This window comes from Leptopilina heterotoma, unplaced genomic scaffold (assembly GCF_015476425.1).
Source record: "Leptopilina heterotoma isolate Lh14 unplaced genomic scaffold, ASM1547642v1 Lhet_123, whole genome shotgun sequence".
Taxonomy (NCBI): Eukaryota; Metazoa; Arthropoda; class Insecta; order Hymenoptera; family Figitidae; genus Leptopilina; species Leptopilina heterotoma.
The window spans coordinates 2,680,755-2,706,942 of NW_025110842.1; the positions used below are offsets into that span (position 1 = coordinate 2,680,755).

Below are 26,188 nucleotides of genomic sequence, written 5' to 3' on the forward strand. Positions count from 1 at the left end.
CGCAGGGTTGGGTAGTTGTGACCCGTCAGGTGACGAAATCTTTTACATTTTACAAAAAAAACGTATCTTACGCCCTTTCGCAAAAAAAACATAAATTTTGGATGTAGAATTCATAAATTTCAATGTAAAAAAACGAAATAAAATAAAATATCAAAAGGTACTTTGAAGAAGCAATGAAGCAATTTAGAGGTGCAACACTAAACGGAGCTTAAAAAAGTGTTCTTCCGGTTCCGGTGGTTGTTACTAACTTTCGGCAAGTTTCCACTCTCTTTACAGTTAGTTTATGACCAAGGAAGCAGTGGATGTAAACAATTGTTTAACATTTGTTTGTGTTATTAAAAAAGAACGCGAAGTTTAATGATATTTTTCACGAACTCAGTCTCTATTAATGTTAATTAAACAAGTGGGTTAAAATTTGTGAAAGTGGGGAAAATATTCGACAATATGAAACGCACTGTAAGTAATTAAAATTCTTTCCTTTATTTACAATTGTCAGAAAAGTTGACCATTCGTTTTGGTTCAAGTAATTCGAGAATCTGTGAATAATATTGATCGTAATTTCTAATTTTGCTGAAACTAAACGTAATTTTTTGCTTTTGTTAGAAGAGAAACTATTTTTTCATTTCATAAAATTGAGAGATTTTTGATATAATTTTGAACGCATTTTAAGACAGGCTTCGCACTTGTCTAGGTACTTGAACTAAATCGACTAAATTCTAAAATACTATTTACTATTTCTTTTACGATTTTGTTACTTTTTGCTAGATTTCTGAAAATAAAAGTTAGTTTCCTTTTAAAAATTTTCCAAAGTTTGGAATTCATTAAAAAAAAACTTGATTATTTTTCAATATTTTCGAGAAAAATTTATTTTTTTGAACACTTTAATTCTCGGTGGAAAAATAAATAACAATAAGTATTTAAATATTATCAATTTATTCAAAATTAAAAATTGACTTTAGAAATTTGGAAAAAAATTCGGTTTTTGAGAAATTGTCATTAAAAATTTTTCTTCTTTTTAAGATAATTGAATTCCTGAAAAATTGTTATTTTCTAAAGTTTATTCTTGAAATCTAATTTTACATAAATATTTCAAAATAAATTTTAAATTAATAAATAAATAAATTTTAAATTAATAAAATATTTATTTTTGTATTTAAATAATTGAATTTTCTTCGATTTTTTTTAGTGAAAATATACAATTACAGAGTTTCAATAATTGAAATTTCGTAAAATTTAATTGAAAATAATTTATTTTTTTCAAAGTGTTTTATAACAATTTTTGAAAATCAACTTTTGAAGAATTTTAATTGCAAATTTTGAAAATAATTGAAATTGAATTCCTCGGAAGAATTCAATTTTTAAAGAAATTTTTGAATATATTTCGAATAAATTCAATTATTTTCTAAAATCTTAATAAATTCTTTGAAACAATTCAATTATTTTTATAAATATAGTAAAATTCTTCGCAAGAATTCAATTATTTTTATAAATAGTAAAATTCTTTGCAGGAATTCAATTACTTTCAAAATATCTTTAATTGAATTTCTCGGAAGAATTCAAATATTTTTATAAAATTCAATTATTTCCTAAAATTTTAATAATATCTTGAAAATAATTCAACTATTTTTATAAATACTAAATAAATTTTTAAAATTTACAATAAAAAGATTTTCAATAATTGAAATTTCGTAAAATTTGATTGAAAATAATTGATTTTTTTGCAAAGTGTTTTATAAGAAATTTTTGAAAATCAACTTTTAAAGAATTTTAATTGCAAATTTTGAAAATAATTAATTTCTCAAAAATTTTAATGAAAAATCTTCAAGTGTAAATTTAAAAATGGTAATTAATGAAAATTAGCTTTTAAAAATTATATTAAGGGCATTTGAACCTTGATGACGTTACAGATTGTGCAAAGCATGTGTGACGTCATCAAGGTTCAAATGCCCTTAAAATTTTTTTGAAAAAAATAATTCTTAGAATTTTTGTATTCTAATTTTTTAAAATTTAATTATTTTCAATATTTTCAAATACAAATCTCCAAAAATTCAAATATACCTATACAAAATTTAAATTTTTTACAATTATTTTTACATATAACAATCATGTTCAAAATTTATAATCAAAATTCTTGAAAAAATTATTTCTTTTTTTTATACAAAAATTCTTTGAAGAAATTCAATTCTTTTTGAAGAAAGTAAATTAAAGTTTTTTAAAATTTACTTTTTTTAGATTAATTAAAATTGAGAAATCACGTTTATATTATAATAATTAAAATTCTTTAAAAATTCAATTTTTTTTTTTTTGAATAGAATTTACCAAATTTCAATTGTTTGGAAATTTTCTAAATTGCATATGAATAAAAAAAACTATTATCGTTCATAAATTATTTTTAAAAAATCTTTGAAAAATTAATTATTTATTTAACGAAGTTATTCAAGTTTTGAATACATAATTAAATTTAGAAATCAGTGAAAGATCAGAAAAATAGAAAATATAATTTTTGTGACGACACTGAATTAAATAAACGACTTTTTCCACTTTTTTTCTATTTTAAATCGACTAAAGCTGAGATTCTTGCTGAGAATTTTATGAATTTTGAAAATAATTGAATAATTCTTTTGAAGAATTTTGTGAATTTTAAAAATAATTGAATTATTTCGAAAAATGTTATTCAAATTTTTTTTGAGAATAATTGAATTCCTGCGAATATTTTTATTATTTATAAAAATAATTAAATTCTTGACAAGATTTTTAAAGGAAATTTATAGTATTAATTTTTCTCAAAAAGTTTAATGAAATTTTTTTTCAATTACTTATTTGAAGTTTTTAATTTCTAATTTTTTTTTTTTTTCATTGAAGAATGTCAGAATATAATCGAAATTTTCGGTAAAATTGAATTGTAAACAAATGGATTTAAAAATTCCAAAAAGAAGAACTTTTTTTAAAAATTATTAATAATAATTTGATTTAAAGAAGAATTTTAGTTAAAAATTCTAGAAATGAATAATTGAATTGAAATGATAATAATTTTGAGGAAATTACATTAATAATATTTTTGTAGTATAAAATAATTTACTTTCTATCATTTTTAAAATTTAATAATTTTTTTTTATTTAATTTTTTTTATTTAATTTTTTTTTATTTAATTTTTTTTATTTAATTTTTTTTTATTTAATTTTTTTTTATTTAATTTTTTTTATTTAATTTTTTTTTATTTAATTTTTTTTTATTTAATTTTTTTTTAGCTTTTAATTACTAATCGTATAATATTTGTAATTACACAGATAACAGAGGAGAATAGAGACGCAAAGCGACCGTACATGGTGAAGCAGGAAGGCGTCACTTTTTCCTACGATCCCTACGTTGGCTACTCAACGGCCACGTCGACGTCCTCGACGATCAATCAACCTCTACCTGGACAGCCACCATTGCCGCCGATGCCACCCCCGCCCCCAGTTCCTCCCCCTCATCACGTTTTTGTCACTCCCCAAGTGAATCCTCTTCAGACCTGGACACACGCACCGCCCCCCTGGCAATGGTTGGCCCAGCAGCAGGCACTCTCCTCGCAGGCAGTTCGCGACATAACGAGCAATTTCCAGCGGGGGAATTTCATCAAACGTGAACAACAGCGCTTCCCGAACAGCAATAATCTTCCAAATAGCAACAATAATCGAAATATTATCTACAATAATCAGAGGAATAATTTTCATCGGAACAAGAGGAAAACACAGCGATTCGATTCGAAATTGGAGCAAATTTATTCGGATGTCTCGTCGAATGTCTCGACGCCAGTTCCGAATTTAATGAATCATTTGAAGACGCACGGACTTGAGAATAATTTCGATATTAATTCGGTTTGTATTTAAAGTAGAGCTACTTTTTTCCTCCTTAAGTTCAATTTTTTTTAATAAAAAATTTCCGACGAATTTTATAAAAAAAAAAATTGTGTTGAAAATAATTAAATTTTTGCAAAGAATTTATTTATTTTTGAAAATAATTGAATTCTCGTAAAGATTTTTATTGAAATTTTTGCAAAGAATTTATTTATTTATAAAAATAATTGAATTCGTGTAAAGATTTTTATTGAAATTTTTGCAAAGAATTTATTTATTTATAAAAATAATTGAATTCGTGTAAAGATTTTTATTGAAATTTTTGCAAAGAATTTATTTATTTATAAAAATAATCGAATTCGTGTAAAAATTTTTATTGAAATTTTATGCAAAGAATTTATTTATTTACGAAAATAATTGAATTCGTGTAAAGATTTTTATTGAAATTTTCGAAAATAATTAAAAATTCCTGTCCAGAATTTTATTATTTATCAAAATAATTTTATTTTTAAGTAGAATTTATTAAAATTTATAAAAAAAAATTGAATTCATTTGAGAAATTCAAATATTTTGATAAATAATAAAATTATTCACAGGAATTTTCAATTATTTTTGATAATTTTTTAATAAAAATATTTAAACGATTTTGATTATTTTCATAAACGAATAAATTCTTTGGAAAAATTTAATTATTTTTAGTACAATTTTAATAAATAACATTTGTAGAAAAAATTTTAATAAAAATAATTTAATTTTTGACAAGAATTTATTTATTTATGAAAATAATCGAATTCGTGTAAAGATTTTTATTAATATTTTTGGAAAATAATTGAAATTTTTGCAAAGAATTTATTTATTTTTGAAAATAATTGAATTCGTTTAAAGATTGTTATTAAAATTTTTGAAAATAATTGAAAATTCCTGTAAAGAATTTGATTAATTATGAAAATAAATGAACTTTTAAAAAGAATTTATCAAATTTTATAAAAAAAAAAAATTGAATTCTTTCTAGAAATTCAATTATCTTCATAAATAATAAAATTCTATACAGGAATTTTCAAAAATTTTAATAAAATTCTTGGCAAAATTTCAATTATTTTCAACAAATTTCTTCAATTCAATGATTTTCAATAACTAGCATTTTAATAAATATTTCCAAAAGAATTCAATTATTTTCAAAAATGTTTAATTAAAATTCTTGCGCAGAAATTTAATTAATTTCAAAAATTATAAATCGTTGCAGAAATTTAATTATTTTCAAAATTAATAAAATTCTTCGTAAAAATTCAATTATTTTTCCAAAAATTAAAAAAAATTTCGTCCAAATTTCAATTATATTTATAAATTTAATTCAATTTTTATAAAATTCTTCGAAATAATTCAATTATTTGTTTTTACAATTTTCATGAAATTCGTCGCAAAAATTCAATTATTTTCGTAAATAATCAAAATCTTTATAGAAATTCAATTATTCATTTCAAAAATTTATTAAAATTTGTCGCAATAATTGAATTATTTTCATAAATAATAAAAACTTGTCCCAGAAATTCAATTATTTTCAATACAATTTCAATAGAATTTCTCGAAAGAATTCAATTATTTTTAATTATTTTTTATTCAATTCAATTATTTAAGAAATATTCAATTATTCAGTAAATTATTTATTTGCATTTTATTTGTATTTAAATAATTGAATTCTCTTAGCATTTTCTAATAAAAATTGATAAAAAATTAAATTTTAGTTAAAATTTTAGATAAAAATTTAGATAATATTAGAATCGTTATAGTATTAATTTTTAGAAATAATAATTATTTTCAAAAGATTTTTTTCGAATTGAAATCTTGGAAAATTTTAATTGCTGTAAAAAAAATATTTTTTTTTGATTTCGAAAGAAAATAGAAGTTTTGAATAATTATTTTAAAAATTTCCACCAAAAAAAAATGATAGAATTTTGGAAGAAATGTAATTTTTAGAAATAGTTCAAATTCAAAGAGGCTTTACATTGAAATCATTTAGAATATTTTAATTCCTGTTGGAAAAATAAAAAAGGTATTTAAATATTAATTTTTAGAAAGTTATTCTATTTTTGATTCTTTTATAATTTTAATTGAAAATTTTGAAAGTAATTGGATTTTATTTAAGAATTTAATAAAATTTTTTTTAAATAATTCAATTTTTAATAAAAATTATTAGAATTTTTAAAAATAATTCAATTTTTGACGAAAATTTTACTAAATATTTCGTTAATAATTGAATTTTTGAGAAGAATTTTGTGACTTTTGCGGAAATAATTGAATTTAGAAAAAATTGTTTCACAATTTTATATAATAATTGAATTTTATTATTGGATTTATTAAAATTTTTGTGTAATACTTGAATTTTTGCGAATTTTATTCAAATTTTTAAAAATAATTGAATTTCTATATTTAGATTTTTGTTATTTCTAAAATAATTGATTTTTTTTTTTGATAAATTAGAAAGTTTGAATATAATTGAATTTCCGAGAAGTATTTGAATACATTTTTTCGTAATAATTAGATTTTTGAGAAGAATTTTGTAATGTATATAAAAAAATAATTAAATTTAAAAATTTTTCCAAATATTTGGAAAATAATTGAATTTTAGAAAAATTTATAAACAAACAACTATACGAAATCGGATTTAATTTTCTATCAATAATTTTAATAAAGTTTCAATACTAAAAATTATTAATTACAATTATTAACAAAATTCTTCGGAGGAATTCAATTTTTGTAAAATTTCTCGAAATAATACAATTATTTTTAAAAAAAAATATTAATTAAATTCAATTATTTTCAAAAATTCTAATAAAATTCTTCGAAAGAATTCAATTATTTTCTTTATAAATAATAAAATTCTTGAAAGGAATAACATTAAATTATTTTTAATATAATTTTGTCGAAAGAATATAATTATTTTTAAGTTAATTGAAAATTGAATATTTCAGGAAGACGAGAGGACAAAGAAAAATAAACCACGAAAACCAATGTCGCAGAGTTATCCGAGTCGCCCATGGAATCGCGAGGACGCCGAACGTGCGCTGTCAATTGAAAGTGAATACAATAAAACAGTGAAGGCACAAAGTTTAATAATAAAATTTCCCGATCCCGATTTAAATAAGGAAATTGTCCGCGACTTTCATCCGGGCATTCAAAATATTCATTTTCAAAGTCCAAGTGGTCCGCGATATTGTTTCATTCAAATGGCGGACAATGTTAATATTGACGAGGCAATAAAGGACCTGGAGAAGGTGGCATTTGGAATTGGTCATTTGAAAGTTGAAAGAAAATCCCTGAGGGATGACGATAATCCAATGCCAGAGGAAATTGATCCCTATACACTCTACATTGGAAATTTACCAGAATCAGTGAATGTCAATGAGGTGAAGAGTAAATTTACAACAGCGGCGAGAGTCGATGTTGGTTATGCGCAAAAAATGCGAAATACGAGGTACTTTTTCATTTTTCTTTTAGACAATAATATCAGGGATCACAGTTAGTTTCCTTTTTTTATCTAATCCCCTTTTTTACACTTTTCCCCCCTTTTTCACCTTAAATTAATTAACTCTCGCAAAACACCTAAAATCATATATTTTCTCCCATTTTCTCCGCATTTTTTTAGAAATAAAATCTAAAAATTATAATTCTTCAGAAGAATTCACAAAAAGAAAAAACTTTTTCTGAATTTCTAAATTAAATTATTCAAAATTTCAAAAAATTTAATAATTTTTAAATAAAGTGGAAATTTACTTTACCACAAACATTAAAATTTCAAATAAATTCAATGAAAAAACTTTTGAAATTTAATTATTTCTAAAAATTAAAATTGCTATTCCTCTAAAATTTATTTGATTTTTTGTTTCCTAACTTTTTTAATTTATTGGAAAATCATTTAGTTATTGCAAAAATTTTATCAAAAAATTTGAAAATAATTCAATTTCTTCGAAGAATTTTATCAATTTATGAAAATAATTGAATTCTTTCGAGAAACTTCATAAAAATTTTTATTGAAAATAATAGAATTCTTGTGAAGAATTTTATTAAAATTTTTAAAAATCCTAATTAAGTTAGGATTTAATTTTAATAAATTCTTCGAAACAATTCAATTATTGTTATAAAGAGAAAAAAATTTATCACAAGAATACAATTATTTTCAGAAAAAAAAGTTTGTCGAAATAATTAAATACTTCGATAATTTTGATAAAATTCAACTTCAATTCAATTATTTTCATGAATAATTAAATTCTTTGCAGAACTTAAACTTTTGTTTATAAACAAAAAAATTCTTTACAAGAATTCAATTACTTTTCATAATTTTTTAACAAACTTCTTTGCAAGAATTAAATTATTTTTATAAATTAGGAAAATTCTTCAATTTAATAAATTTTCAATAAATTTTTTTTATTTTAAAAAATTATAATAAAATTCTTCGGAATAATTCAATTATTATTAAAAAATTTGTGATAAAATAATTTATAAAAATTCAAATATATTTTTAAAACAATTTATTAATAAAATTTATTTGCAATAATTCAATTCTCTTTTAAAATTCTAATAAAATTCTATAAATTAATTCAATTATTTTAAATGGAATTTCATTAAAATTTCTCGAATTAATTAAATTATTTTTCAAAAAATAAAGTAAAAAGTAAAATTATCCTAAAGATTTAAATTATTTTCTTAAATTTCAATAAATCCTTCGGAACAAAATTATTTTTATAAATAGTAAAATTCTTCTCAGGAATTCAATTATTTCCAATAAAATTGGAATAAAATTCAATAATAAATTTGTTAATTATAATTTATTATTGACAGACACGATTATTTTAAAATATTGAAAAAAAATTCTTTGTTTATTCAAAAACAAAAATTTATAAAATAATTGAATTGTTTCGAAAAACTTTATTCAAACTTAAAAATAAATAATTGAATCTTTTCGTGAAATTTTATTAAAATTGAAATCAAAATAATTGAATTCGTTTGAAGAATTTCCTGATTTATAAAAATAATTGAATTCCTACGAAGAACTTTATTAAAATTCTTAAATGTAATTAAAATTCTGCGAAGAAATCAATTATTTATAAAAAAATTTTAATTTTTGCAAAGAATTTAATTGTTTATGAAAATAATTGAATTGAAGTTGATTTTTTATCAAAATTATAGAAAGGAATTAAATTATTTCAACATTTTTTTTTGTTTCTGAAAATAATTGAATTCTTGTGAAATTTTTTTTTCTTATGAAAATAATTGAATTCTTGTGGCAAATTTTATTTTTTATGAAGAAAACAATTGAAATCTAGCGAAGAATTTGATTCAAATTTTTGAAAATAATAAGCAGTAATAATTAATTATGTACTTCAGTATTACTAATTATTTTATGTTAATTCTTTGATTTATAGTTTTTTTAAAAACTCGTTTTTTTTTGCTCAAAAAGAAAATTTTTTTACAGGTACGCTTTTATTCGATATAACAGTGTCGATGAATCAATATCGGCTTATAAAAAGGCTCACGATTTAATGTGGGACACAAGAAGTATAATTGTCAGATTTCGTAGGCAAAGAGGAAATACGTGTCTTCCAGGCGAGCAGAAGAGTGTCAAGAAAGTTAAGGACGAAACGAGTGTGAAAAATGAGGAGAAAAATAATCAATTGAAGGAAAACGAGAAGAAGAAAACTAGCGAAGCGGAAGTTATCACCATTGAAAGTAAACGTGATTCTTCGGAAAAATTGTCCGAAGACAATTCATCGGTAATATTTCAATGAATTTCAATTATTATTATTTTTTTTTCTTATTAGTTAATATTTATTAATTTAAAAATTTATACATTTAATTAAATTTATTTAAAACTATTTTTTCTATTTTTGTTTTATTATTATTTTTCCATTTTTTATTTTATTTTTAATTTTCAGTAATTTCAGAATGAAAATTAAAAAAGCATTTACTTATTAACTAATTCATTATTATTTATTATTTTTAAAAATTTCAATAAAATTCTTCGTTTTGATTTACAATTAATTAAAAAATTTATTTTATTCACTTTATTTATAAAATTTATATCACTTTTTAAAATCTTTATTTTCCCTTTAGATATCGGTATTAAAGGAAAAGGAGAAGGAAATTTCTGTTTCTCTTGAGAAGGAAAATTTAACTGAAGAGTTAATAGTGGAAATTAAAGAAGAGCCACAGGATTATGAAGAAATTGATGATGATGACGATGACGATGATGATGACGACGACGACGATGATGATGAAGAACAAGATATTGAAATTGACGAGGACGATGAAATAAATGATAACGAAGACAAGGACGACGATGATGATGACGATGATGACGACGAGGACGATGATGATAAAATAATTCCTCCTTGCAGTGATTACGGAATTATTTCCCTGAGTGATAAAAAATCGGAAGAAACAAATTCGACTGAAATACAGTCAGATGTAAGTTCTTTAATTTCTTCTATTTATAATTATTTATTTATAATAATTTATTTATAATTATTTATAATAATTTATTTATAATTATTTATTTATTTATTTATAATAAAACGAAGGTTTATCGATTTTTTCTCTTTAAATTCAAAATAAAAATACTTTGCGAATTTTCTTTCTTTTTTCTTTAAATTTACAATTAAAGAATATTTTATCAATTTTCTTCTCTTTAAATTTACAATAAAAATATTGTGACAATTTTCTTTTCTTTAAATTTACCATTTAAAAATATTTTTATAATTTGCTTTTTCTTTAAATTTCGAATAAAAATATTTTGACAATTTTCTTTTCTTTAAATTTACAATAAAAAATATTTTATCAATTTTCTTTTCTTTAAATTTGCAATAAAATAAAAAATATTTTATCAATTTTCTTTTCTTTAAATTTGCAATAAAAATATTTGAGCAATTTGCTTTTCTATAAAAAAAAATATTTTGACAACTTTCTTTTTTTTTGAATTAACAATTTTAAAAATATTTTTATAATTTGCTTTTCTTTAAATTTACAATAAAAATATTTGGACAATTTGCTTTTTTACAATATAAAAATATTTTGACAATTTTCTTTTCTTTAAATTTACAATTTAAAAACATTTTATCAATTTTCTTTTCTTATAATGTGCAATAAAAATATTTGGACAATTTTATTTTCTTTTTTACACTGAAAATATTTTTTTTCCATTTCAATTTCCTTTTGTTAAAATAAAAATACTTTGACAATTTTTTATTCGTTAAATTTACAATAAAAATATTTTATCCATTTTTTTTCTTTGAATTTACAATAAAAAAAAATTCTATCAAATTTATTTTTCTTTAGATTTGCAATAGAAAAAAAATTAGTTTCTTTTTGTCAATAAAAATTGTTTGACAATTTTCTTTGCTTTAAATTTACAATTTAAATATATTTTTTCAATTTCCATTTTTTTGAATTTACAATAAAAGAAAATTCTATCAATTTTATTTTCTTAAGATTACCAATAAAAATATTTTTGACAAAATTTGCTTTTCTTTAAATTTAGAATAAACATATTTTTGGCAAATTTTCTTTTCTATAAAATTTTACATTTTAAGAATATTTTATCAATTTTATTTTATTTTTTACAGTAAAAATATTTTTTTCCCTCTTATTTTCTTGTTTTACAATAAAAATTCTTTGATAATTTTCTTTCAATTTTAAATTTACATTAGAAATATTTTATTATTTTTCTTTTCGTTGAATTTACAATGAAAAAATTCTGTCAATTTTATTTTCTTTAGATTTGCAATAGAAAAATAATTAATTTAGTTTCTTTTTGTCAATAAAAATTGTTTGACAATGATTTTTCTTCAAGTTTAGAATTTAAAAATATCTTTTCAATTTCCATTTCTTTAAATTTACAATAAAATTATTTTTGACAATGTTCTTTTTTCTAAATTTACAATGAAAATATTTTGACAAATTTTCTTTTCTTTAAATTTTGCAATTTAAAAATATTTTATCAATTTTATTTTATTTTTTACAGTAAAAATATTTTTTTCCCTTTTATTTTTAATTTTTTACAATAAAATTACTTTATGACAATTTTCTTTTCTTTAAAATTTACAATTTAGAAATATTTTATCAATTTTCTTTTCTTTGAATTTACAATAGAAATATTTTATCAATTTTCTTTTCTTTGAATTTACAGTAAAAAAAATTATACTATTTTTTTTAAATTTACAATAGAAAAATAATTTACTTACTTTTTGGCAATAAAAATTGTTTGGAAATTTCCTTTCCGTTAAATTTAAAATTTGGAAATATTTTTCAATTTTTCTTTTCTTTTTTTACACTAAAAATATTATTTTCGTTTTATTTTATTTTTTTTACAATAAAAATACTTTGACAATTTTTTTTCTTTGAATTTACAGTAGAAATATTTTTGTAACAAATTTTCTTTGATTTAAATTTATAATAAAGAAATGTAAATAATTTTCATTCTCTTAAATTCCCTAAAAGAAAATTAATTAACATAAATAATTAACATAATTAACATAATTAACATAATTAACATAATTAAAATAATTGACATTATTAACATAATTAACATAATTGACATAATTGACATAATTAACATAATTAACATAATTGACATAATTAACATAATTAATATAAATAATATAATTAACATAATTAATATAAATAAAATAAATAATATAATTAACATATTTAACATATTTAACATAATTAATATAATTAACATAAACTAATTTACATATTTTATTCTTTTGCAGCATTTGGACCGAATATTCACCGATCTCGAAAATATTGCTAGCGATATTTCACTGTAAAATAGAATTTTCAAAAAGACTTTTATTATATTTTTCTTTAGATTTATTATTCATATTTTTTAAATGTAAATAAAAGACGACTTTATTTCGTTTTAATATTTTCACATTGTAAAGAATGAAAAATAGGAAATATTATTTTCTTATATAGTTGAGTAGCGAGACAAATTTTTTTTTTTAATTTAGGATAAATTATGTATACAATGTACGATAATTTTAATTATCGAACTGAAAAACGTAAATTAAGTGTAATTTAAAGAAAGAAATTTTTTTTTTTTATAGAATTATTTACACTATTTTACAATTTTATTTTTAATTGTGAATTATTTAAAATATAGTATTAAATGTACGTGTGAAATATATTTTACTGTCATAATTTTTTTTTTCGAATACTTTTGATGCATTCGACAAAATTAGTTTTGGAAAGAGAAAAATAATTTATTGTATTTAGATTTATTTTGCTGGTTCTTTTTTTGAAAATGGAAAAAAAGAATAAAATGCAATTTATTGTCGAAGGAAATTTGAAATTGAAATTGAAAATGGAATTTAAATAATTGAATCAAATTCTTTGAAAAATTTAAATTATTTTCCAGAAGTTTTAATAAAATTGATTATAACAATTGAGTTTTTAATTCAATTTTATGAAAATTCCGGGAAAGAATTCAACATTTTTTTTAAAACGGAATCAAATTCTTCGAAAAATTGAAATATTTTCTAAAAATTTTGATAAAATTGTTTATAAAAATTCAAATATGATTTTTAATTCGATTTTAATAAAATTTCTCGAAAGAATTCAATTATTTTTAAAAGTTATCATAAAATTCTTCGAAAACTTGAATTATTTACCAAAAATTTTGTGAAAATTGTTTATAAAAATTCAATTAAGATTTTTAATTCTATTTTAAGAAAAATTTTTGAGCGAATTGAATTATTTTTAAAAATCAAATTCAAAATTTGTTTCTATTAAAAAATAAAATTCCAATTATTTTTAAAAACTCCACTCGAAAATTTATTTAAAAATCAAATTTAAAATTTGTTTCCATTAAAAAATAAAATTTTAATTTTTTCCTAATAAAAATAAATTAAAAAAATTTTTTTTTTGAGTACAATTCAAATAATCAAATTAAAAAAATTAAAATTACCAATTTTTTTTAACTAAATTCAAAAAATTTACTTAAAAAACCAATTCAAAATTTAATTCTATTCAAAAATAAAATTTTAATTTTTTTCATGAAAATAAATATTTTAAATTTCGAAAAATTCGAGTATTCAAATTAAAAAAATTTTAAATTCAAATTATTTTTAAAATCTCAACTCAAAAATTTATATAAAAATCAAATTCAAAATTTTTTTCTATTCAATAATAAAATTCGAATTTTTTTTAATAAAAAAAATATTTTGAATTTTATTCTTGAATAGAAAATAATTTTGATTTCTATTTTTAAATAAATTTTGTATTTTATTTTCATTAAAATATTTAAAAATTTTATTTACATTAAAATATTTTGTATTTTATTTACATTAAAATATTTTGTATTTTATATTTAAAATTAAAAAAATTTGAATTGTGTTTTTAAAATTAAAAATTTCAATTTTATTTTTCAAAATTAATTTATAAAATTGTTTTACTAGAGAAATAATTTTGAATTTTATTTTTGTGTAGAAACAAATTTTTTGAATTTTGTTTATATAAATAAATAAATATTTTGAATTTTATTTTTTAACACAAAAAGAATTTATATTTTTTATTTTTATTAAAAAGTTTTGAACTTTATTTTTGCTAACAAAATTTAAAGTTTTATTTTAATTGAAAATTTATAATTTTATTTTTGAATAAAAATTATTTATTCTATTTTGAAATAAAAAAATATTTTTTATGTCTATTTTAAAAAAATTTTTTGAATTTTACTTTTTTATTAAAATGTTTTGAATTTTATTTTTGAATAGAAAACAAATTTTAATTTGATTTTTTTATAAACAAAATATATCTAAAAACCAAGAATTTATTTAAAAATAGAAAAAAAAATTTGTTTCTAATTGAAAATAAAATTCAAAATTTATTTTTATTTATTTAAATTTATTTAAATATAATAATATTTAATATTAAATATTAAATAATTTAAAATTTATTTTAAAAAAATAAAATTTTAAACTTATTTAAAAAATAAAATTCAAAATATTTTAATCTAAATAAAATTCAGTTTTTTAGTACAAATTCAAAATTTTTTACCGCCAATTATTTTATTTGAACGCAAATAAAAATTCATAAAAAGTTTGCTGTTTTAAAATAAAAAATTAAAATATTATTCAATTATCTATTTAATAATTTGTTGTATTTATAGATTTTTAAACAGTTTAATTTATTTCAATTAACAAATAATAATAATAATAATTATTATTATTATTATAATTAGTATTATAATTACAATTTTGCCTAATGGTAGTTTCAATCATTACTAATAATTATTATTATTAATATTTAATTTATTATTTAACTTAATTATTATTATTGTTATTATTAATAATAATAATAATAATAATAATAATAATTATAATAAATTTTAATTGTGAACATGATTATCAATTCAGAGAAATAATTTCAAAAATTCAAATAATCCCGCGCTTTAGTGTGTGTGGCGCTATACGGCTTAAACACTGCTGCCAACATTCGAAAACGAAAAATTCCATTGCATCATATTGCGCACTAGTCGCGCACGACGTTCTACATCGCGCGTGTTCTATAGTCCTCGGTTTACAATCGTCACTGTGTGTGTTGAAAAATTTTTGTTATAAAAATTAAATAACCGTTTTTTGAAAGACACATGCCTCGTCGCGCAACAACAATTAAATAGCAAAACAATTCAACTATCATATCGTCCAGTGTGAAAATTTCAAACACCTAATGAAATGCATTGTTCATCAATACAATTATCGTATTATAATCTCGTGACCCTCTGTCAGACGTTATTCTTATTCGTGCGCGCTCGGTAGGTCAAAATGGCGTGAAAATAGAGACAGAGAGAGATTCTCTCCTAAAATATATATATTGCAATGATAGTGTTGTTAATACATTGACAAGATTTTTTTTTTGTTTTTTCTTTTTTGAGGTTATAGTCTCCTCACACATTCTTTTTCTCAATGTGTTTTTTTGTTGTTGTGCGGTTGGTTCTCTAGTGGATTGTGTGCTAGAATCAAAAGAGAAAGAGAAGGAAAACGGAGGGAAAGAAAAAGTGTTTTTGTGTTTGTTTTCCTTTGGGGGGGAGGGCTGTTTTTTTTTTTGGTTTATATATGTGATTTAGTGCATTTTTTTCGGGGCGTATTGTTGCATGAGTTATGAGGACGGAATGCCCGCAGGCGGTAACAGTCGTTTCCGTGGTTACCCAGCGCGGATGTCCGAGCGCCAACAGCTCGCACTTCTTTTGCAAATGACCTCTCAGGATATTGTTTCAGGTAATTTCAAAATTTCATCTTTCCTATTTTTTCTTTATATTCTTTAAAAAAAAATACAAGGAATAAAAATGAAACATGACAAAAGCGCGGGATGCGCGCAGTGAATCGCACTTTGCTTCCTTCCCCCCTCCCCTACCTTTTCTCTTCTATCCTCGTCTTTTGGAAACAAAAACATTTTGTTTTTATCCCCCCTCTTTGCCCCCCTCTAGCTGTAACCTATGAAAATTTCTCGAATTTTCTCCTATATTTTACTGAAAAAAATTGTCAAAAATTCGTTTTATTTTCTCTCGTAAGAGACGACGAAACGTTTATTTGTTTCCTTGGTGAGAAAGAGTCGTGTTGGTGTGAATGTATTTCGAGAACTATTCAAGTCTACAAGGGGGGGGGGGGAGGTTCGGAATTCAAAAGGGTGCTTTTTCAGAAAGTATATTCTCTATGTCTAGTATTTTTGTGTGTGAATTTCTATTGTGTGAGTTAGTGTGTATGTGTGTTTGTGACGTGATGAGGCTAAAAGCTAAAATGATTTTCTTTTTTCTAGTCAACGAGAGCAGTGTTGCCAACTTTTTCTTTATATTATATATATAGATATACAGTGACAGGTGAAAAATACCCGCGAAATATTTTTTAACCTTCTTAACAAATGCAAAAAGAAGGGGAGAGAGGGGGAATTTTTTTTTAACCTTAACGAAAGTGAAATTCGTGAACTATTTTACGTTCCCGCCAAAAGAAAAACTGTTGTATAACTATATTGTATGTAATATTTCTTTCTTTTCCCGTTATAACCTAACCTCTAAAAAATAAAAACGTTTGTTAAAATTATATATTCGATATACATACTATACAAACGACAATTTGCATTAAAAAAATGTGAGGCGAAAATACTGATTCAACATAACCTATAAATTTCTTGTTTTGTGAATGAAAAAGTATGTAATTTATAATAAGTAGTTTAAAATAAATTCAAAATAATTCAATTACTTTCACTAATAATATTTTTCATGGAAATTCAATTTTTTAAAAAAATTTTTGATAAAATTCTAAACAAGAATTCAATTATTTTCATAATTAATAAAACTCATCGAAGAATTTCAATTATTTTTAATAGGATTTTAAATTAATAGAAAAATTCCATTATTTTCACAAATAACGTTTTCCACAAGAATTTAATTATTAAACAATAAACTATTTAAAACAATGTTTATAAAATTCTTAGGAAGAATTTAATTACTTTAAACATTTTAATAAAATTTTTCGCAATAATTCAATTATTTTTATAAATAATAAAATTCTTCTCAAGAATTAAATTATTTTTGAAAATTTTAATAAACTTAACAACTATTTAATTATTTTCGTATAAATAAAATAATTCATCGCAGCATTTCAATTATTTAAACAAACAAAAATTACAGGAATTGCTCAAAAAATGTAATTATTCATAAAAATTTAATTTCAATTCCTCAAAATAAGCAATTATTTGAAAAAAATGTTTTTTAAAAAATTTTTTTGAAAGAATTAAATTATTTACAAAAATATTAGAATTTTTCACAAGGAATTCAATTATTTTCTAATATTTTAATAAAATTATTCGAAAGAAATCAATTATTTTAAATACAATTTAAATTAAATTTTTTTGAAATAATTCAATTATTCTTTTAGATTTTAATAAAATCCTAAAATTCTTCCCAATAATTCAGTTATTTACATAAATAATTCTTCGAAAGATTTCTATTATTTGATTACAGAAATAAATAATTTATAGAATAATTGAATTTTAATAAAGAATTTTATCAATAAATTTTTAAATAATTGAATTCTTTTGACAAATTTTAATATAATTTTCATGATAATTACATTTTTCGAGAAATTCGATGAAAATTGTATTAAAAATAAGTGAAAAAGAATTTTATTTTTTATGAAAATATTTAAATGTTCGCGTAGAATTTTATTAAATTTTTTTTAAAAATAATTGAGAATTTATGTGAAGAATTTTATCATTTATAAAAATAATTGAGTTTTTCAGAAAAATTTATTAAAATTTTAAAAAAATTTGAAATTCTTTTGAGAAATTCAATTATTTTGATAAATATCAATAAAAATTTTTCATAGGAATTTGCAATTATTTTGATAAATATCAATAAAATTTTTCACAGGAATTTGCAATTATTTTCGAATATTTCAATAAAAATCTTGACACAAATTCAATTATTTTCATAAGTACCTAACAATATTCATCACAAGAATTCAATTATTTTTAAAAGTAATATTTTTTTCTTGGAAATTTAATTATTTTAAAAAATTCTAATAAAATCGTTGGTAAGGATTCAATTATTTTCATAAATAATAAAATGCTTTTTAGGAATTCATTTACTTTCAAAAAAATTTAACAAAATGCCACACAGATATTCAGTTCTTTTCAAAAATTTTAATAAAATTCTTTACAAAAATTAAATTACAAAAAATAGAAGAGAATTTTTGTCAATTTTGTTAAGTGTCTAAAACGAGTTTTTTTGTCGTCAAGTTGAATTTTTTGATAGCTACTAATTTACTACCTTATTTAGTTTGAAAGCTACTTTGTGCTACTTTTCTAAAATTAAATATCGAGTGCAAAGTCTGAAATATAAATTATAAGTAAAAAGTTAACTTTATGAAGTGGACAAACAGAAGTAAAAATCGAACATAAATTTGGTTTTTTCGTAAATTGAATAAAAAAGAAAAAAAAACAAATTTTTTATAGGTGGAAATAGACCTGATGGTACGGCAAGTACGCAAAGCAGTGGTTCAAAGTCATCGCCATTGCAACAGCAGAGGGGATCTAAAAATCGATGGTCGAATAATAAAAATGGAGAATCACCGGCTGGGGGAATTCATCGTAAGGACGATTTTCGAGTGCGACAAATTGTCAATGGCTATGAAAGTAGCAAGGAAACGAGTGGTGAGTGTTCTTTTCCCTATTGTACAAAATTTATACTTTATATTTAATTTTATTAGTATTTTTTACAATTTTCTTAATATTTTTTCCTTTTATTTTTAATTCACATTGTTGTAGATTATGCCACAAAAAAGTAGTGATTTTAATCCGCTGTCCTCTAAGAATTTAAGGATTTTACTAATTAAAAGTAAGGATTTTAATAATTAAAATCCTTACATTCTTAGTGATTTTTTATTTACAGTTTAGAGATGAAGAATAGTAGTAGTATTCTAATTTAGCTACAAATGATAATTAGGATCTCTATGTTACCAACAAAATCTGAATTTTTGTCAAATCGAATATGATTTGTTCGTTGAAATCCTTTTGAAATCCAAAAGAGATGAGAACCGGATTTTTCAAGTTTTCGTCGACTATAATTATTTTTTCCCCCGTCTTCTTTATTTCTATATTGGGATTTATTAACGGAGCCGGCAATTCGCGTCGTTATTTCCTTTTTAAAAGGAAAGAAAGAAGAAAAAAATTCTGTGAGCCATTCGTCGATTATAGGATGCTGTTTTGTAGAGAGTTTAGTGCCTTATTCTTGGAGGTGTCTTTCACTCTAGAAGTCTGGGACGTCTGGACACAGGTGCCTGACATCTCGTCAGGCACTGCACAGGGTCAGACAGGGATAGTATCCTAGTGGTCGACTTGGAGAGGGGCGCGACAGACGACTCTCGCAAAAGATCAATACTCCGAGACAGGGCCGCAGAGATGGATGTAATCATTTTCGCAAAAAAGAAATTTATCGTTTATGCATTTTTCTGTTTTTCTTTTTGTGTTAGATTGTTATTTTTGTTCTTTACTTTTTGATAGTTGTATCAGTGTTGGTAGACGTTCATAAAGGCGAAAATTGTGGATTAAAGAATCATTGGTTACTTGATGGTTTTTCTAATTGAACAACGATGGAATTAAGAAGAACAAAACCGGTGCTAAGGACAAAAATTGATGACAGTTTTGTACCAATGTGAGACAAAACTAAACGTCAATTCCAACGTTGCAGTTATTGCAAGGGGTTTTTTTTTGGATCTGAGCTATATCCTTAAATGAACTTGATCAAATCAGTTCAAAGGACAGAAATAAAACCCTGAAATAATAGTAATAACAACAGTAATAGTAGTACAAAATAATAGTAGTAATAATAATAATAACAGTAATAATTTAATATTTTAAAGTTAACAGTGAAGTCTTAAATAATATTAAAGAAAGTAACATTTGATCTGTCCAGGAATAATATATAAAAGGTAGTTTAAAGTATTTAATAGCATTTGTATTTTTTTATATTTTTAATTATTTGCCTTTTCTTTAAAAATATAATATTAGTCGTGACATTTTTTTTTAATGAACGGTCGTAAAATTTTCATATACAGGAAACATTGCGTAATTCATTATGCTTGACCTTCGCATTGAATTAATAATTTTGCTGTTAAGAAATAAGCAGTTTAAAATTTAACATTTAAATTCAAAAGTACATCGTTTTTTTAAAAATTGTACACGTAAAATTAATTTCGGTATACCTTAATTTCTTCATTATTATTTAGTAATATTGCAAAAATTTTATTTATTTTTTTTATTTTGTTATTCATATTATGTACTGAGTTAGTTTGTTTAGTTGCTTCAGTTAGTGCGAAAATTGTCAAAAAGTTTTCTTTATAAACTTTTTAAATACTTTTAACAATCTTTTTAAATATTTTAAATTATTTTAACTTTAGGACTTAAAATCTTACCCTCAGAGCTAAAATCCAGTCTCAAAAATGATTCTAAACGTTGTGCAGTAAACATTTATGGTCAAAAATGGTCAGAAAGTGAGATTTATTTTCTACACTATATCTCAGTATTTTTTAAAAATATTTTAAAGCATAAAAACACCTTCCTTTGTCTTGAAGTTGCTCCTAAAGAGTCAACAATTTCTACTATTTAGAAATTTCTACAAGCAACTTTTAAAAGAAAAAAGCATTTATCCATAAAGTTTTTACTACCTATACTATAGAAAAATATTTTTTTCTTCCTCCAAAAAAACCAAATTAAGAGAAAATATATAAAGGAAATAGAAAAGAAAAATAATGAAGTTTTCTGCGCATATATAGAAATATAGCATCGAAGTGTAAAACGTTTCGAGAAAATAAATTCCTAGGGCGTAGTTGCAGAATTCCGGAGGGGGATATATCGCAAAGCCAGTAAATCTGGCAACCGGAACTTTCTATCTCAGATTAAAACGGTGTAATAACATGCGTGTTGGTCTGAGATCTTAATAATCTATCAGCTTTAAGCACGCGGGCGGCGCCCTGAGGTGTTTCTTTTTCCTTTTCCTCTTCAAGAAAGACAAAGAGAGAAAGAGAGAGATGGCATAAGATAGAAATTCCCCTCTCGTTGAAAATTTTGCATTCGCTTTAATTACTTGTTATCTTTTCAAAATTAAGACATTTACAACATGAGAAGTTTAATCAACCCTCTCTTAATGGGTATTTAGAGAAAAATAAATAAAAAAAGAAAAGAAGTTAGGAAAATTAAAATATTGAGTTAATATTCGAATTTAGCTTATGCGTTACATTATTTATTATATTATATTGTTATTTATTATCACTCTATTTTTTATTACCTTTTATTATTTTCTGTCATTATTACTAGAAATTTATCGCTTTTATTATTTTTGTTATTACTGTTAACATTAACAACTTAAATTTATACTCTCAAGGATAAAATTCATTCAAAAATGGTTGAAGTGTAAACGATTTAGTCAAAAATGGGTTTATGTTAAAACCAAGTAGATTAAAAAGTAGTCTATTTTAAAATTATTAATTATTAGTTAAATTATAACCTTAGGACTTAAAATCACACTCTCAAGGCATAAAATTCAGTTAAAAACGGTTCAAAACCTACTTCTTGTAAACGGTTTTAGTCAAAAGTCCGGTCAGAAAGTAATATTTATTTTTTTCAGTCTAAAATACAGGTAGCTATCAATATTAATTATTTGAAAGTAAAGAATTAAAAATTTTTCGTCAACATGAATTGAAAATCTTTTTAAAAAATTTTTTTTTCGAACAAAGAATTTAATTCCAATAAACATTGTTCGATGAAGAGTAACATGTCGCACTATACAACATTGTAATTGCGTTTTCGAAACAGGATGGCATTCGATGAGCACATTATTTCGCGTGAATAAAAATGGTTAGACAATGACTCGAGCGGATTTGCGGTCTTGAAGTTTCAAGCTTATATTTAGATCATTCGAGAGTCATGTTGTTATTTAATAGTTGCTTTTCTGTACCAAGTTCCTCTCATCGCAGTTTAAAGGCAAAATTTAACATTTGTATTTACCTGAAATTAGCAATAGAAACAAATTTTTAATTCTTGTTCTTTTCTGGAGAATTTTACTTTCGGGTTTGAATTGCTCAGGGTGTCTACTAACCGGGAATTCCGGGAAAACCGGAAAATAACCGGGAATTTTATTTGACCAGGAAAAACCGGGAATTAGCCGGGAATTTTATACCGAACCGGGAATTTTTTCACAAAAATTAAAAAAGTTTTATTATTTTAATTTGTTTTTAAAAAATCAATTTTTATTTCAATTTTTATAGATATTTATACTGTTCTCTAAATTTAAGTTACTTAAAAATAATTAATTTGATGATAAAAATCAGTTACCAATTCAAATATATTATGTAAATAAATTTTTAAAAAATTATGGAGTTAATAGAAATATTGTGAAATTTGACTGAAAATATGTAATTAAATTTGTTAAAGAAATCATTAGAAACTTTTTAACAAATAGAATTTTCAAAGTATTTTAATTTAATAATTGATTAATAATTGAATATTATAAAGAGTAAAATTCTAATGTATTCATGTTTCTTACTGCGAAGATTAATAATTAAAATTTTTATTAGTTAATTTAAAAAAATATACATACTTAAAATTGTTTAATGAAATTGAACTTTCGCAAAATTTTTTTTAAATCTAAAAAATAAAATTGTTGTAATTTTTCAAATCTATTGTTTCAAGATAATTGAATTTTTCTAAACAAATCATTGAAATTTTTTTACTTTTTTTGAAAAATAATTGAATTTTTTTAAAGAATTTTATTTAAATTTTTCGAAAATAATCAAGGGAAGTTAGTGACCATAATTATAATTTTATTTTTAAAATTTTAAGTCCCTCTTACAGTTTTAAATCAATTTTTTGCTTCTAAAAATTATACTATTCTATTATTATTTAATAATTATAATTATTGAACTTCTCTTAAATTTTTATCATTTTAAATTTCTGAATGTTCAAATAAATGATATTTATTTATTTCTTGAGCAAATTAAATGTTTATTACATATTAAGTAAATAATTAATTATTGCTGCTTATTATTTTCAAAAATTTTAATAAAATTCTTCACAAAAATTAAATTATTTTCATAAATAATAGCATTCTTTGGAAGGATTCAATTATTTTTATAAATAGTAAAATTCTTTGCAGAAGTTCAATTATTATCAGTGTAATTTTAATAAAATTGAAAAATCCAATTTTCAATTATAATTATAAAGAGACAAGATTATTTTTAAAAACTTGAAAAAATTCTTTGTTTAATTCAAGTATTTTCCAAGTTTTTAATTAAAATTATTGAAAAAAACATTATTTTCAGAAAATTTAATGATTTATTTATGTTTAAAATCAAATTTAAATTTACATTTGATAAGAAAAAAAAACCGGGAAAAAATTAGGATATAGCCGGGAAAAACCGGGAAATAACCGGGAATTTTGTTAAACGAAAATAGTAGACACCCTGATTGCTTCTTTATATAGGAATTTGCTTTCCGAGGTCAGAATTATTTAATTAAAAGGGTTTAGTTACTAGGGTTTAAAAGTATTCAATTTTAAAAGAATTTAATTCAAAAGTATTTAATTGAAATGGTTTAATTACTATGGTTTAGGAGTATTTAAAAGTTATTTAATTAGGAGGGTTTACTTACTAGGGTTTAGAAGTATTTAAAAGTTATTTACTTACTAGGGTTTATAAGTATTTAAAAGTTATTTAATTAGAAGGGTTTACTTACTAGGGTTTAGAAGTATTTAAAAGTTATTTAATTAGGAGGGTTTACTAGGGTTTAGGAGTATCTAAAAAGTATTTAAAATTATTTAATTGGGGGAGGGGTTAATTACCAGGGTTCATGAAAACCCCTAGTTCTTTAAATGTACTTAATTGTAAGAATTTAAATACCAGGGTTTAGGAGTATTTTATTAAAAATATTTAATTAGAATTGTTAAATTACTAAAGTTTAGGAGTACTTAATTAGAAATATTTACTTAGGAGGGTTAATTTATTATTTTTAAGAGCTTAGAAGTATTTACTTAAAAGTATTTAATTAGGAGGGTATTCATTTTCGAGGGTTTAAGAGAGTATTTGATTAGGAGGGTTTAGAAGAATTCATTACTAAATCTTTTAAAATGATTTTTATCAAGATCCGTGAGATAGAAAGAAAAAAAAGAGAGTGAGAACTTTGTCATTGACCTGATATTATCGCGACAATATGAAATTCGAATTTCCACACGTTGATTCTATCCATCTGTAAATAAACCCAAGGACATCTTCTTTAGCACCTAATTCACTTTTTAGTTGTTCTAAATGCTCTAAACATTTGGTCGCAATATTTATCAGTTTTAGAAGAAAAAATGTTTTCTAAGTTCGTAAAAAAGAACATTTCTTTTTATTTTTAGAAATATTTCGCATAATTCTGAATTCAATTTTTGGAAATTACATTTTTGTAAAATTACAATTTTTTAAATTAAATTAAATATAATTTGTCAACTTAGAAATTGAGTTTTAAGCTTTTTAACCTTTAAATTAAAAATTTTAACCCTTAAAACTTTTTAAAATCTAACTTTCAGTTTACTTTTGGCTAAAACCGTTTACAAGGAGAACTTTTAGAACCATTTTTAATTACTACCAAATCATCTGAAATAAAGATACTTCTTTTCGAAGTACTGTTAAGAAAATCTTACTTTCAATTCGTTTTTGACTGAAACCGTTTATAAGAACGACGTTTAGAACCATTTTCGACTGAATTTGAACCTTGAGAGTAAGATTTTAAGTCCTAAAGTAAAGATATTTTTAAATATTTAAAAATTTAAAAATAGGGTATACTTTTCAAACGCTTTAGTTTTAAGATTTTTAAGCCTTGAGAGTATGATTATAAGTCCTATAGTTAAAATATTTAAAAATTTAAACGCAGGTTACTTTTTAATCGTTTCGGTTTTGAGATTTTTAAGCCTGGAGAATATGATTATAAGTCCTAAAGTAAAGATATTTAAAAATATTTAAAAATTTATAAATAGGATACTTTTCAAACCTTTTGGTTTTAATATTTTTCGGCGCATGATTTTAAGGCCAAATTTTAAAATATTTAAAAATTTTAAAGTAAGGTACTTTTCAAACGTTTCGGTTTTAAGATTTTTAAGCCTTGAGGGTATGATTACAAGTCCTAAAATAATAAAAAATTTGAAAATAAGTTACTTTTCTCTTTAATTTTAAGATTTAAAATTTTGCATAAAAAAGTTCCTTAATTCATATAAAATCTGGTAATTTCTATACTGAAAATTGACTGAGATTTTATAAGGTTCAAATTAATATTTGTTTAATTTCGATTACGATTCACTGAACCGAAAATACAGACGTGTAGGAAAGATAGAATGTGCGTGTGTGACGCTTTATATCTTGTTCTATCGGAAATCCATAATAGGGTTGTACCTGATGGCTCGCCTGATGGTGAAGGGACGAATCGCTCTCAAACCCATATCCCTCTCTCTCTATATTGTATATATATAAACGGTTGTTTTGAACATTAACAAAACTTTCAAAAACTCTCGACATTATAAAAATGCCTTTTGAGAGTTGGAAACTTCTCCGAATTCGTTAAAAACCGCTCGTCTCTTAAAATGTTGTCCATGGACCGGTTGAACCGGCAAACGCCAACTCAAGCACATCCTCTTTAAGTTAACGCTTTTTCGCATGTGTAAATATTCCAGACTCGTTCTTGCCACCAGTAAGCTACATGTCAGCCTCTGAAACCCTCTTCTTTTTTTTCTTTTTGTTTTTCTTATTCTTTTGCTCTCTTTCTCTTTTTTTTTATCA

At 21.9% G+C, this 26,188-nt stretch overlaps 2 protein-coding genes across 3 annotated transcripts in view; both read left to right on the forward strand.

Moving 5' to 3' along the window:
• The first annotated feature begins 262 nt into the window (after positions 1 to 262).
• On the forward strand, positions 263 to 12,728 carry LOC122512680 (altered inheritance of mitochondria protein 44-like). Its single transcript, XM_043628670.1, has 6 exons — positions 263 to 456; positions 3,288 to 3,857; positions 6,806 to 7,308; positions 9,307 to 9,604; positions 9,945 to 10,298; positions 12,602 to 12,728. The coding sequence occupies exons 1-6, from the start codon at positions 445 to 447 to the stop codon at positions 12,656 to 12,658; spliced, it is 1,794 nt and encodes a 597-aa protein (XP_043484605.1). The 5' UTR covers positions 263 to 444; the 3' UTR covers positions 12,659 to 12,728.
• Positions 12,729 to 15,370: 2,642 nt separating this feature from the next.
• LOC122512679 (ankyrin repeat domain-containing protein 12) overlaps positions 15,371 to 26,188 on the forward strand; it is a 38,574-nt gene continuing 27,756 nt past the window's right edge. For both annotated transcript variants that reach the window (XR_006302656.1, XM_043628669.1), the window contains exons 1-2: positions 15,371 to 16,105; positions 18,840 to 19,037. Coding sequence is in view for 1 of the 2 variants with exons in the window: in XM_043628669.1 (XP_043484604.1) it covers positions 15,982 to 16,105; positions 18,840 to 19,037 (322 nt within the window). In the remaining variant the exon portion in view is untranslated. The remainder of the gene's footprint in view (positions 16,106 to 18,839; positions 19,038 to 26,188) is intronic.